Source organism: Rhineura floridana, chromosome 2, assembly GCF_030035675.1.
Source record: "Rhineura floridana isolate rRhiFlo1 chromosome 2, rRhiFlo1.hap2, whole genome shotgun sequence".
In the NCBI taxonomy this organism is placed as follows: domain Eukaryota; kingdom Metazoa; phylum Chordata; class Lepidosauria; order Squamata; family Rhineuridae; genus Rhineura; species Rhineura floridana.
In genome coordinates, this window is record NC_084481.1 from 91,225,635 (window position 1) to 91,239,692 (window position 14,058).

Here is a 14,058-nt window from a genome sequence, read left to right on the forward strand (position 1 = left end):
GGGCAAAAATGGATGCTCCGTTGCCTTCACCCCCCCTCCTTCTCCCTTTCCGTCCCGTGGCTGTTTGCAAAGCGCCAGCAAAGCGAGCTCCCTGCACCAACCAACCGCACTTGAGCGAGACCAGCCAGGAAAAGGCAGGCTTTACAAACAGCCACAATTGCAGATCTCACCCGGAGCGGCCACCCAGTTCGCAGGCTGGCTAAAAATAAACGGCTGTAGCTGCGCAGTGTAATTGCAGAGCCCCCCCAACACCATACCATTGCTCTGATTGGTTCAGTTTTCCCAGGCTTTCCCTGGACATTCACGCACATGCGCAAAAGTGGAAATACATGATTGGCTGCGAACGAGGGAAGGGGCACGGGGACCGCCCACAGCTCTAAAGTCCATGGTATTGCATCCGAGAGCCTTACAGTACAGCAGATGATTCCCGATTTAAAAAAGCAAATCACATTTTTTGCGGTAATGCAACAGCGGATTTAACCGTGCGAAAATGCGCAAAAGCGCGGGATGTCATATGGACGACTGAAAAATAATGAATACACAAAGCGATCATGTCACACATTATACAGTCATCTGGATGAGTCCTTAGTTAGAACTAGGTATGCCTTTCCTATCTACTATGTATGTCTATAAATAAAGCAGCTTTTCTTATTTTACTAAGCCTTAAGTCTCAGCAATTTAAATGCAGGGTAAACGCCTGCTTCTTAGGTAAATATGCACACTGGCACATGCAGCTCAGACCGCTCAGTTACTCTCCACATGCATAACACCAGCAACATCTGGAGCAGGCTCCCCACCCTTGCTCTAAAAGGATCCAGAATCCTGCTATATGCACAAAAACTGCTGTATGCACAAAAAGCCACACACAGAGAGCTGGGAAAAGAGCACAGGAATCTTGAATCCAGACTAGTCTTTTATAGACAACATTTTCACCTGTCTCAAGCAACTCCCTCCTCAATGGAAAACACCTTGCAGTTGCCATCCTGTTGTTTTTCCCCCTCATACCATAGTACAGCCTTTCCCAACCGGTGTGCCTCCAGATGTTGTTGGACCACAACTCCCATCAGCCTCAGCCAGCATGGCTGAGGCTGATGGGAGTTGTGGTCCAACAACATCTGGAGGCACACCGGTTGGGAAAGGCTGCCATAGCAAATGTGCCAAATTGTCTCTCCTGGTAGAAAGAGAGTGGGGTGGGACAGATCACCTACAAGAGCTTGAATTGTACAGTGATCCTTGGCCACTGCTTGGGCTATATAGTTTCCCTCTTCCCATGCATAGATACACAGATTATAGAAAACCACTAATTTGTGGCTCAAAGCATAACAGTAGTACAACCAACATGTCGGGGGGGGCAGTGACCACATGTAAAACTGCACAGGAGTGGGATAAAAATATTAGTAATAATGAGGCAACTCAACTGAAGCTGCTTCATCATGGAGAAGTCAGGATATGGTGGAGAGAGAATGCACCTTTCCTTCAAGGTCCTAAATCAGAAGCAACTTTTTGATCTCCACTTGGCCTTCTGTTCCCATTTTTGTCCAGACTCTATGAACTTACCAGCAAATCTGGACAAATGGAGGCTAGTACAATCAGTCAACAAAAACTGTAAGAAAAGTTTCAGATATAGCAAGAACATAAACAGTTAAAAGCAGAATAATATCAACTGTTCTAAAAGGCCTGAACAATAAAAAAAGTTTTCACTGCATTGAAAAGAGACAACTTCTCCTCTGCTTTTAAAGTGCCTACATATTACTGCAAGCCAGAGCTTGGAAGATTACTTTTAAAAAGTTATAAATTACCATTACAGTTACATGGCCCCCAAAAGTAGTAATTACAATTGCTCTGAAAGTAACTGATTACTTTTCCTCCAAAGTAATCACTACAATTACATTTCAGTTACTTAGAAAAAAACACCTACAAGGTGCTGGCCTTGGCTGCTGCACATCTAAGTAGCCTAAAACAACATGAAAAATAAACAAACACATACAGAGGTAGTAGAAAAATTATTTTTATTCATCAGATAGCAATGGTGGTCTCCCCACTGGTAAAGGTGGGGGGAAGGGAGGCTGAGGCCACTACTCAGATCTTTGCACGTCAAACCAAGTGCAACACACACACCCCTTAGCCAGCCAGCATAATCTCTCTCACTTAACCACCTCCCAGACCCTGCCCTGCCACCAACTAAGGGACACTTACCCAAGCACACATTTTCCCCTGAGATGCAAAAAAGTTAAAATACTGCAAATGCAGCACAGTAGCCAGAGAGGGTGGTGAAGGCCAGTTTGTGTGCCAAGTGCAAACACAGTATTCTCTCTCTCTCTCTCTCTCTCTCTCTCTCTCTCACTCACTCACTCACTCACTCACACATGCACACACACACACATCATTTTTCACCTCCACAGTTCTTTATCTCCATTCTGCTGCTGCCTCCTTCTCCTCCTTTATCCATGTTCTTGCCCTCTGGCTCCTTTTTCCCTCCACTCCATTCTTCACCACCACTATCCATTTTTTAAAATCATTGTTTTTTCCACTCCACCCCATCTCACTCTGCGCCTCCTCCCTCATCGCCTCCTACCCATCCACAGAGCATGAGGAAAGAGCGACACTGCACAGAAGCCCAGTTTGAGGCACATGATTTTCATCCACAAATCAGAGGAGCAGAAGACTTCCCCTGCTCCCCCCCCCAAGTAATGCCCAAAAGTAATTCTGGAAACGTTACAATTACTTCACAAAAGTAGTAAAATTACTCCTAGTTCAGTTACAATCAAAATGTAAAGGAATTACCCACTCATTACTCAAAAATGTAATAAATTACAAGTAATTCGTTACTTGTAACTAGTTACTTCCAAGCTCTGCTGCAAGCTTACAGTCTAATTGACACCACACAAAAGGACAAAGGAATACGGAAGGAAGAGGAAAGCAAACCAAGCACTGGAGCAGAGGGTCCTTCTGTCCAGGTTGATCTCTCCCCCCGCCCCATGCTATGATGGTCCTGTGATTGGCACTCATCGCCCTGGAGAGTAGTAGACGCCAGGGTGTGCCTCCCTAGTCCATGGGCAACTGGAAACTGGAGCAGAGTGTTCATTCTGTGTTGTCAGCCAACACAGTGGCCCCTGAGAGGAGTAAAACTGTTTAGAGATATGTAGAAGGAATCACTTAGGGTAATCTCTTAGAGAATTACTTGAACAAAGGAATTTCAGAAGGAGGCTTCCATGAGACACTGCTGAATTACACTATCAAGAAGTTGAACTCTATTCATTTGGGCCTAAATAGAGACAATGGCCTCCTTTCCCACTACAAATATGAATTAACTCAACATTGCCAAATTGGCTGTTTTATCTGGACAAGAGGCTACTGTAAGGACAGAATATGGAGAAATCGATTGGTTCCCAATCGGAAAGGGTACGAGACAGGGGTGTATTTTATCACCCTATTTATTTAATCGATATGCAGAACATATCATACGGAAAGCAGGATTGGACCAAGATGAAGGAGGTGTGAAAATTGGAGGGAGAAATATCAATAATTTAAGATATACAGACAATACCATACTACTAGCAGAAACCAGTAATGATTTGAAATGAATGCTGATGAAAGTTAAAGAGGAAAGCACAAAAGCAGGACTACAGCTGAATGTCAAGAAGACTAAAGTAATGACAACAGAAGATTTATGTAACTTTAAAGTTGACAATGAAAACACGTCAAGGATTATCAATACCTTGGCACAGTCATTAACCAAAATGGAGACAATCTTCAAGAAATCAGAAGGCTAGGACTGGGGAGGGCAGCTATGAGAGAACTAGAAAAGGTCCTCAAATGCAAAGATGCATCACTGAACACTGAAGTCAGGATCATTCAGACCATGGTATTCCTGATCTCTATGTATGGATGTGAAAGGTGGATAGTGAAAAAAGAGGATAAGAGAAAAATCAACCCATTTGAAATGTGGTGTTGGAGGAGAGCTTTGTGCATACCACAGACTGCAAAAAAGACAAATAATTGGGTGTTAGAACAAATTAAACCAGAACTATCACTAGAAGCTAAAATGATGAAACTGAGGTTATCATACTTTGGACACATAATGAGAAGACATGATTCACTAGAAAAGACAATAATGCTGGGAAAAACAGAAGGGAGTAGAAAAAGAGGAAGACCAAACCAGAGATGGATTGATTCCATAAAGGAAGCCACAGAGCTGAACTTACAATATCTGAACAGGGCGGTTCACAACAGATGCTATTGGAGGTCACTAATTCATAGGGTCACCATAAGTCGTGATTGACTTGAAGGCACATAAACAACAAAATCACCTATCACTGCTATTGTGAAGGGTCACCAAGCTTATTTTGCAGGTATTCTTTCTAGCTCTAACTAAATGGTCACAATCTATACTTCTTGCATGCAATCTTTTCTTCATCCCACCGCTTACATCTCCCCACCTCACCCCTTACAACCATGTACATATGCAGCTGAGGATTACACACTTCATGCATTTGATGAAATAGACTCTAACCCACAAAAGCTTATGCCATAATACAATTTGTTAGTCTGGAAATGGTGCAAAAATAGGCGTTATAAAATGCCAATAAAAGCAGAATATGAGCAGGAGCAAATGTGTGATGTGGAAGAAGTAGGTTCTGGGGTTTGGCACCAAGAAGAACCCAGCCAGCTTGCTGGCTGGAGTGATTGATTCTGTTCTGTATATTTCAGCAGAATGTGAGCAGAGTGTTGCAAGGCTCTCCTGCATTTAATAATTCAATCCACATGCGCTGGAGCTGAGTTGTTACATTTAAAAAAATGTTTCTGGGTTGAGCCCCTGACTCAGATTAAGTCCTCTTTAGTTGTTTAGTGGTGTGTGAAACCTGGAGCAGCTTAGTAGAATTTCTGCAGGGCTTTAGCATGGAGCTTCCTGTGGCAGTATCACTAATTTGCCTATAGGGTGAGCTTTTGTAGGCAAGAAGGCACATCATCCCCAGCTAACAGAGGCACCTTAGTCTCTAGTGCAGCACTGCACCTTCTGTCAGCCCAGGGCCACTAGGAGGCAACTGAGGCTCTAAGCAAACAGAGCCTTAACAGAGCTGGACTTGGCAGCAGCTTGCAAAGAGGCGTGACTATACAATCCTGAGGAGGAAAATGCTGTGGGTTGCTAGCAGCTTCAACAGTCTTTTCTTCTCCTCAAAAGGGCCATTATTGTTTTGCTGCCTGCCTGCTCAGTTCCCTTTCTGGTTATGGTCAAAGACATGTTACTATCCCACAGCAACTGAGGATGGACCAGCAGCACTTGCCCGGAGGGGGCATCCAAGAAGAACCTGACAAGTGCACATTCTCACCAGCGCATGGTTGGATGCAATGGGACTTGGTGACCACAGGAGCTCTGCCTAAGAGAAGGCTGGGAAAACTGCAGAAGGTTAGTATACGCCTGTCTGATTGTTGGTCTTTCATTCCGATTGGAAGGGAGGGAAGGAAGAACCCAGGCCACTTGTCAGTCACTGGGTTGCATTACTCAACTGAGCCCCATCCATACAAGTTTGTGGAATAGAACTCCCACCCGGTAGAAACCAATCTCATTCACTTTGGAGCATAAATAGCATTCTTTCTCCATTAGCAATCAAGGATGCTAAGGCTTAACAAGTTTCTCGATGGTGGGAATAGCTCCCAGATCATGTTCCACAAGGGCCCTTTATGCAGACTCCCCAGGATTTCATGGATACAGAGCACTGACAAGTGCTGAGGGCTGGGAAAGAGCAGGGCAGTGTTCTTAGGACAGCAGTTCTATAACACATGGACACTTAGCTGGGGATGGGGGTAAGTCACACCGAAACTGAAATTGCATAAAAAATATCAGAGTCCCTTAAAATATCCTACAAGATTCCCTGTGCATTTTCTTTTGAAATAAACTGCTTTATATGGAAAACTCTGCTCTTAAATGAGACTGCAGAAACTGGAAAGCCTAACAGGGTCTGGATCCAGTCCACAAGTTGTTCACTGTTAGCTGCTTCTTGAGGTTTGAGACCGTGATTTAGAGTGTTTGATCCCTATAGGCTCCCTGCACTAGCTACAGGGGGTTTCAGTTGATGAAGGTTTCCTGCAACAGCAAGGATGGGCCTCTAGCTGTTTTGGACAACTCCCAATCATACCTGACAAGTGGCCATGCTGGCTGGGGCTGATGGAAGTCAACAACATCTGGAGGGCCGCAAGCTCCCCATCCCTGCACTACAAGTTTTTTGTTAGGGCCATCACTGTTAGAGATTTGTTGGCAGATTAACTGGTGCTGCAGCTTGAAAATTGCAGTCAACCTTGCAATTTGGTCTGTTTAAACATAAAAGTGTCACCACTTTTTTTCTCTCAACTTGGCATGCATCCTTTAAGTAATCTCAGTTCCATTATCATTTCTATTTTTAATAAGCTAATATCAAACTTATTTGTAAATCCACCTTTCCCCTCATCCTTTTCTCTCTCCTGACTCTTTTCCTGACTGCAGTTTCTGACCTACATATAATAAGGCTAGGACATTACGCTAAATAACAACAATAATAACAATGCATAACTGCTTCGCAGATTAGCGTGTTGATTCCATTCATAAAATGATTCCTGCTGAATAATGCCCCATGAAATATCAAAAAATTTTCACATGTGGTACTTTCCAATCCATGCACCAGTGATCAGCACAATGAAAAATGGAAATGGCCTGCGTTCAAGTCAATCTCGATTTATGGCAACCCGATGAATAGGGTTTTCATAGTAAGCGGTATTCAGAGGGGGCTTACCATTGCCTTCCTCTGAGGCTGAGAGGCAGTGACTGGCCCAAGGTCACCCAGTGAGCTTCATGGCTGTGTGGGGATTCGAACCCTGGTCTTTCAGATTGTAGTCCAACACCACTACACCACACAGGCTATCTGATTAACACAATTGCTGAACTGAAATACTGCTGATGTATTGCAAGAAATAAAAGGTTCCTATGATTCCCAAAACACTCACTGACAGAAGATGCTGCTAATTGCTTCTCTATGTTTCACTGCTATGTTTGCCTCTGTCTAATCTGAGCAATGATTCCCATAGGAAATGGCACCTCTCTTACTAATTATTATTCTTTCAATAGACAGTGCAATTGGGGTGTCCCAGACAAGTACCTTGCTTATCCCACTCCAATGTATTTTTTAAAAACTTCTGATTTTATTTTGAAAACAGTTCCTTTTAACATCTCATTTTATTGGTTTTAATGTATATTTTATGTAAACCACTTAGAGGTTTTGATGATTAAGTAGCTTATGTTAAATAAAATAAATACATACACAGAAAGAGAGAGACAATTAACTTTCATCCAAGCATACTTAGGAATATGTATAATACATTGGGTGATGATAATAAAGGAAAGGACTCTGGGCTACAGTCCTGTGCACACGTACCTGCAAGTAAGCCCCATGGAAGTCATTGAGACTTACAGTGAATCCAATACAGAAGTAAGCTCCATAGGGTTCAATGGGACTTACTGCCGGGTAAGTGTGCATTGGATTGCAGCCTTAATTCTTAATAGGGCTAGAATTAAGCCCAGTGGAGTTGTTGTTGTTGTTGTTGTTATTGTTGTTGTTGTTATTTATTGCATTTATATACCACCCCATAGCCGAAGCTCTCTGGGTGGTTTACAACAATTAAAAACATTAAAAAATATATACAAATTTAAAAAACACATTTTAAAAAAGCAATTAAAAAATTTAGTCCCAAGTAAGTGTGTGTTGGACTGCCAAAGAGTGTTTTTATTTATTATCATCTACCAATTTATCCTAAGTATTCCTAAGCATGCTTGCTTTAAAGTTAACTCCATCAAAATAAATAGGCCTTCAGAGAAAATGTAGATGGGAGCATTAATGTGAAATATTTATATTTCAAAAATCTAACAAATGGGACAAAGCTGATCCCCTCTTGCTCCCCATACATGATATGCATGTTGCCCTTTCTGTCACTCCTCACCCTTCATTTTTTCTTCCTGGTGCCACTGATTCATTCACACACACTGTCCTTATTTGCACAGAACTCTAAGCCAAATCACGGTTTAGTGTGAGTGAAGAAACATTCAAGCTTCCGGAGAGGAGATTGCAGCCGCGTTGCTCCTCCCTGGTTGTTTTGCTACTGCACTGTGCTGAGCTGTGGACAAACCTTGGTCTGGGCAGATCTAAACTGTGAGCTAGGGTGCAAATGACACATTAAACCAAACCATGGCTTAGCAACAGCAGCAAAACAACTAGGCAGAAGCAAAGCAACCACAATCTCTTCTCTGGGAGCACTAAGCCATGGTTTGGCTTAGTGTTATGTGCAAATCTTTTTGCAAATCTTATGTGCAAAAGAGTTACAAATCTTTTTTGCAAATCTTACATGTGTAAAAATGAATTGACTTCCAATTTCAGTTCAGAGGCGGGGAAGTGTTCTCAAGCTGATAGACATTTGGGCAATGCAGCTTCAACAGCATAACATTAACCTTTTGTACAGGCTACCACGGAATGGGTAAGCTTTTATTTTGCTTCTCATGCTAGTTGCTGTTAAAACGCTTGAATCCCCCTCTGTCAAACAAGCCCCTCCTCATCTTGTTCCATTTTGTTTCCAGAAAGTCTGCAGGGCCTCAGTAGGGGATGATTTCTGCTGGCAATTATGTCACCCTAATAGCTTAATTGACTCCTCTTATACACAGCCAGATGGTAAGAGTCTCCCTCTAAAGAGCCTGTTGCCTCTTCTTTATGAGCTTGTCCAAATAACATCCCTGGCTCTTTTAGTGGCTCTTGTCTGTAGAGTAGCTGCAACCTTAGATGATGCCACACATATTTCTCCCTGTCAAGAATAGCTAACTTTGGTCAAGCTGAAATGGGCCACCAGAGAGGATTCTGGGAGCCCATGATGGCCTAAGACTCCCCACAGGGGGAGATCCTCAGCTCAGGGTTAGACAAACAATTTACAACCTGGGCAGGGGGATGTAACGGATCCCTAGCTATTATTCCTTACCAGCTTCCTGGGATTAGAAGTCAGGAAGAAGGGGTGTGTAGATCAGAACCCTTGGGTGAGACCGGACGGTTCCCTTATCTTTAAAGGCTTCAAAGGAGTAGACCCTGCAGAGTTGGGAGATGGCTGTTTATTTATTTATTGCGCTTGTATACCGCCCCATAGCCGAAGCTGTCTGAATTTTGGACAAGCTTCCATTTCCTTGGTTGCCTTGCCCAATGGGTAACGCCCATCAGGGTTTAAGATAACAATATGTCTTCAACTATGAAAGCATCTGGTTTTAAATCTGTTACTAGATCTGCTTACAAGCCTATAGATATGGCCCTTGAACATGCATTTTCACAGAAATATCATGCTGGGGATCTTTACTGGAGATGATTACACACCACAGATGTTATTGCAACAGACATAATCACAACTTTCTTACTTGGGGGAATGAGCCAGAACCAGCAAATGCCAATCTAAATGAATATATTTATTATTTATTTACATCCTGGAGTGACTAAACCTTAGTTTGTGGGCCTCAACGGGACCTCACAACCACATTTTCCTCACTCCCCAAGACAACACCAGTTTTGACGGCAGTGTCAAAAAGAGGGGGGGGGGAATACACACAGCACTGGGGTGCACCCTGATGTGGTGATACCCAATAATCTGATTGATCATTTGATGTATGGAGAGAGGAAGGAGCAATAGCGCTCGCTCCTCAGCTGATCGTACATCTAGTTCGTGTGAGAGGGAAAGAGAGTGTGTGTTTGATGATCACACCCACTTTTTGCCATACCCACTGCTGGTATGCAGCTCCTGGAGGGATGACCAAGGATCTTGGGCCAAAAAAGTTTAGCCACCCCTGATTTACACAAAATGATAGGCAGCAAGTAAAAAGGTTTGGCAACTTGAAGTGCCAACAGAGAAAGATAAAATACCTACCTGGTTAGCTGTTACAAGTGGTCACTCAAACTCACATTGCCTCTACCAGAAATTTAAACAATTCCCATTTGAGATACATAGAGAGGCAAAGATATACCTTATATGGAGTGTATGCAGGCACTAGAGAGCCAGGCGTCAGGTTTGAACTAACACAAGGGTTCAGGGGTAGAGACGAGGGGAAGAAAGGTAAGGGATGGGAAGGGAGAGCAAGTTGCTATTAATTACCTGTCGTAAGGAAGGGAGAATGAAGAGAAGTGGCTTCCTGAGTTTCACCTTGACAGGCAGGGACATAATAATGGCTGTGTCCTGGGTTTCTGGTAAAGACTAATCATTAATTTATTTGGTGGCCAGTCCACTTGGATATTGACAGTGAGCATGTGAGCTTTCTAGAAATATCCAGGAAAAAGTGATTCGGGATGAAGCAAGGACAGTGTGACTGAAGATAGGGTAACCTTCATTGATCACAGCAGCTATGTCTTCTCAACACCCTGGGTGCCAGGAGCCCTCCGAAGAAGTCTGAAAATAGAAAAAGCTTTTCTTCTGGTTTGTGGTTCCCACAAATGTCCTGACTGATCCTGAGAGAAAAACAACAAACATGGTTGAGAAACAGGGAGGTGGAGAGAGAAGGCAAGGGTAAGAGGTCTAGTTAGGCTGAAAAAGAAGGCTTGCTCTCATAGAAACCACAAACCTGAAAAAGAGCAACCTGGAGCAGTTTCCTGAGCAGATGACTGGACAAAGTGGGGACTGGTGGTCCCTGGTTACAGAAAAAAGATTTCTTGAGTGGTGTAACCTCTGTCACAAAAGGTAATCTTGTTAAGGACAGCTCAGAGCAAGGCCAAAATAAACACATAATTCCAGGGCATGTGCAGCATTCCAGTTGAACCAAGCTTATAGGTAGCCACATTTGGCAATACTTCCCCTAGTTAAAAAGATACAGAGAACTTCAATGTCTCCACACCTTACTTATTTTCTTTTGTAATGCTGTTTCAGAAAGACCCAGGATTCCACTGAGAAGCTTCTAAAGGCACTGCACAATCCTATACATGTTTACTAAAAAATAAACCCCACTGAGTTCAATGGTGCTTACTGCCCGGTAAGTATTCATACCAGCCTTTCCCAACCTTTGGGATGTTATTGGACTACAACTACCACCAGCTCCAGCCAGCATAGCCAATGGTGAGGAATGATGGCAACTGTAGTCCAGCAACATCTGGGGACCTAAAGGTTTATAGGATTGTAGTCTAACAGACCTGTGGATGTTACCATGTATTTTGATGACTTTGGAATATGGATTTGCGTTTGCTGTCCATTCTGTTGTGAGTAGCCATGAGTAAAGTGTACACTATTAGACTGGCTACCCCTTGTGAGTTCCTCCCTCACCCCCATTTGATGGATTTTGCCATAAACCAGGAATGGGCAACCTATGGCCCTCCAGAAGTTGTTTTACTACATCTCCAATCATCCTGACCATCGGCCATGCTGGCTGGGCCTGATGGGAGTTGGAGTCCAAAAATGTCTGGAGGGCCACAGATTCCCCATCCTTGCCATAAACCCATTGCTTGTTTCCACCAATTAAGATCCTACCAGAGTATTTACCCTATTGGCACAGCAACAACTGTATGTTTTTTATAGATTTTGTGTTATTATGCAGAATAAACTGAGACATGTTTAAACAAGATGTGTTGAGGCTAATTGTTCTGCTAAATTGTAATTACTCTGTTTGGAATGACTCCTTGGTGTCAGGATTACTTGTGTAATAACTAATAAATACAACCATGTCATGAAATCTTTACTCTGTCTTGTTTGGAAAGGAAGTATAATTACTGAGCTTACCTTCTCCTGCCTTTGTAGAACAATAAAACTGGATGTTTTCTCATTTCCATTGAAGACCATGTCAGAAAGCACAAAGGAGGGGGGAATCCTCACCAGACGCACCAACTGAGAACAAGATGCAGAAGCTCCTCATATTCTGGCTCTCACAGCCCCTCTCAGCCTTCATCATTTTGGCCAACATCTTCATCATCATTGGGATCCTCTTCAACCGGAAACTCCATGGCACCACCAACTGGTTCTTCTTGAGCCTACTCTTTGCTGATCTTCTGGCTGGAGTAGCCCTTCCATATGTTCCTGAGCTGTCCTTTGAGAAGGACCTGGACTACCACAGTTGCTTCTTCAACCATGTGGCACCCAACTTCTTTTTCCTCGCTTTCCTAGCCAACTTGCTGGTGGTGCACTATGCAAAGTATGTGTGCATCATCCACCCATTGCGCTACCACTGCTCCTGGGTGAATCGCTGGGCTAGTCTTTACATACTCCTAGCCTGGACAGCTCCTTTGATCTTTGCCTGCCTCCCACTAGCTTGGAATCAGTGGAAGCCCCATGCCAACTGTTCCTTCAGTTTGGTCTTCCCCATTCCTTACCTCTACCTGGAGACCTATGGGTTCCTCATTCCAGCCATCCTTGCCATGACCTTTATGTGCATCCAGGTGTTGTGTGTAGCCCGAAGGCAGCTAAAGAACATTACAAAACTCCTTCATTCAGTGAACCAAGGACAGGCCCCTTCGGAGCTGGAGCAGCAACTGGAACTGAGAAGCGCTAAGAGCATTGCCAGCATGTCCCTTATCTTCTTGGTCTGCTGGGTGCCATACATTGCTTGCTTGAACATCTCACTGCTATCTATAAACCATAAGGTCGGTCCACTACTTCTCATTATTGTCACCTGCATCGGCACTGGCAGTGCAGCTGCAGTACCCATCATCCTCAGTTTCAGCAACCGTCAGTACACACAGTTTTGGATGGATATGGCCACCAAAGTCTGTGGAGGCTGCTGCCAAAGACAAGGGTGCAGGGAAAGGCGAGCCAAACCAAAGGCTAACCTGCCACAGGGACATCTTTGCCCCACAGAGGCAAACCCAGTTGAGGCACCAGGCGGTCACCTTCCTAGTTCAGAGGCAGCAAATTGTCTCTAGCAGCAAGAAAAACCATGACATGCATAAAACTATCTACCAGGAGTGTAAGGCAGAGTTTTGAAAAAGGTCATGGTAATAATCTATAAGTCGCCCTGTACTTCTTTTGGCCAAAAGAAAAGACTACTTTCCTGCCCCCGTTTGATTTCCCTGACTGGACTGTGAATTTCCCATGGATAAGTATTACTTCTATGTTTGTTGATCATTAATGGAATCCGACACCCAATTATCAGATTAATTGGCTTGATCCACCAGGCGTATTCCTGGTTTTTTCACAGTATCTGTACTCATTGTTGCCCGATGCAACAGAATCCCCAACGACTGGGTTTCTGTGGATGACTTTGGTGCTCATCAAAGCAGAATTAGCTCTTTATGTGGAAACCTTCACATTTTCTGACCATATGCTAAGCTTTCTACTGCTGGCATCAATTTATTTATTTATAATTACATTTACATCCCACCATTCCTCCAAGGAGCTCACAGTGGTATACAAAGATGGTCCTCTCCTCCCAATCTTATCTTCACAACAACCCTGTGAGGTAGATTAGGTTGAGAGATAGTGATTGGGCCAAGGTCGCACAGTGAGCTTTATGGCTGAGGATTTCTAACCACTATACCACACTGGCTCTAAGAGTTTTAACTGTGGCTGGATTGTACCTCTTGTGAGACAGCTACCCCATCTGTCTGGGAGAAAGGGGTGGGACTATTATGCTGCTTGGAGAATGATGGTAGCAAAGATTCCTGTGGCACAGGCACCCACATTTATGGAGGTAGTATAGCAGTAGCCTTCAAACTAAAATATACCTGGATAACTATCTTCAGGTCTTCTTTAGGAAGCTTGGCCCACTAAATTAAACAAGGTTTGAGAAGTCAAGAGGTTATGGCTTTGCAAGCTTTGATTTCCAAAGAAGGAGGGGTGTCCTATTGTACTGGTCAGCAAACACATCATTCATAGCATGAGTGTGACTCAGGAAGTCTGTAGTTCTTCTGTGTGAAAGCATAACTATATATTCACTAATAGACAAAAAACCTTGCGGTTTAAGAATGTACCTATAGCCCAGAGATATTTCTACCAAACTTTAAAAAGCAGGGAAATTGGGCAGCTATAGTGAATGCATCAGGGGAGCAGGAGACCTGAACTCCTCTCTGAGATATTGTACTGCCCTACAAATTG

At 43.5% G+C, this 14,058-nt stretch overlaps 1 protein-coding gene across 2 annotated transcripts; it reads left to right on the forward strand.

The window, feature by feature from the left end:
• Positions 1-4,970: 4,970 nt before the first annotated feature.
• Positions 4,971-13,277, forward strand: GPBAR1 (G protein-coupled bile acid receptor 1). 2 transcript variants are annotated; one of them, XM_061612988.1, is made up of 3 exons: positions 4,971-5,407; positions 10,909-11,011; positions 11,770-13,277. In XM_061612988.1, the coding sequence occupies exon 3, from the start codon at positions 11,868-11,870 to the stop codon at positions 12,885-12,887; it is 1,020 nt and encodes a 339-aa protein (XP_061468972.1). In that variant the 5' UTR covers positions 4,971-5,407; positions 10,909-11,011; positions 11,770-11,867; the 3' UTR covers positions 12,888-13,277. The 2 variants fall into 2 exon arrangements, with proteins under 2 accessions (XP_061468972.1, XP_061468971.1); XM_061612987.1 differs by having other exon boundaries at positions 11,807-13,277.
• The last annotated feature ends 781 nt before the right edge of the window (positions 13,278-14,058 follow it).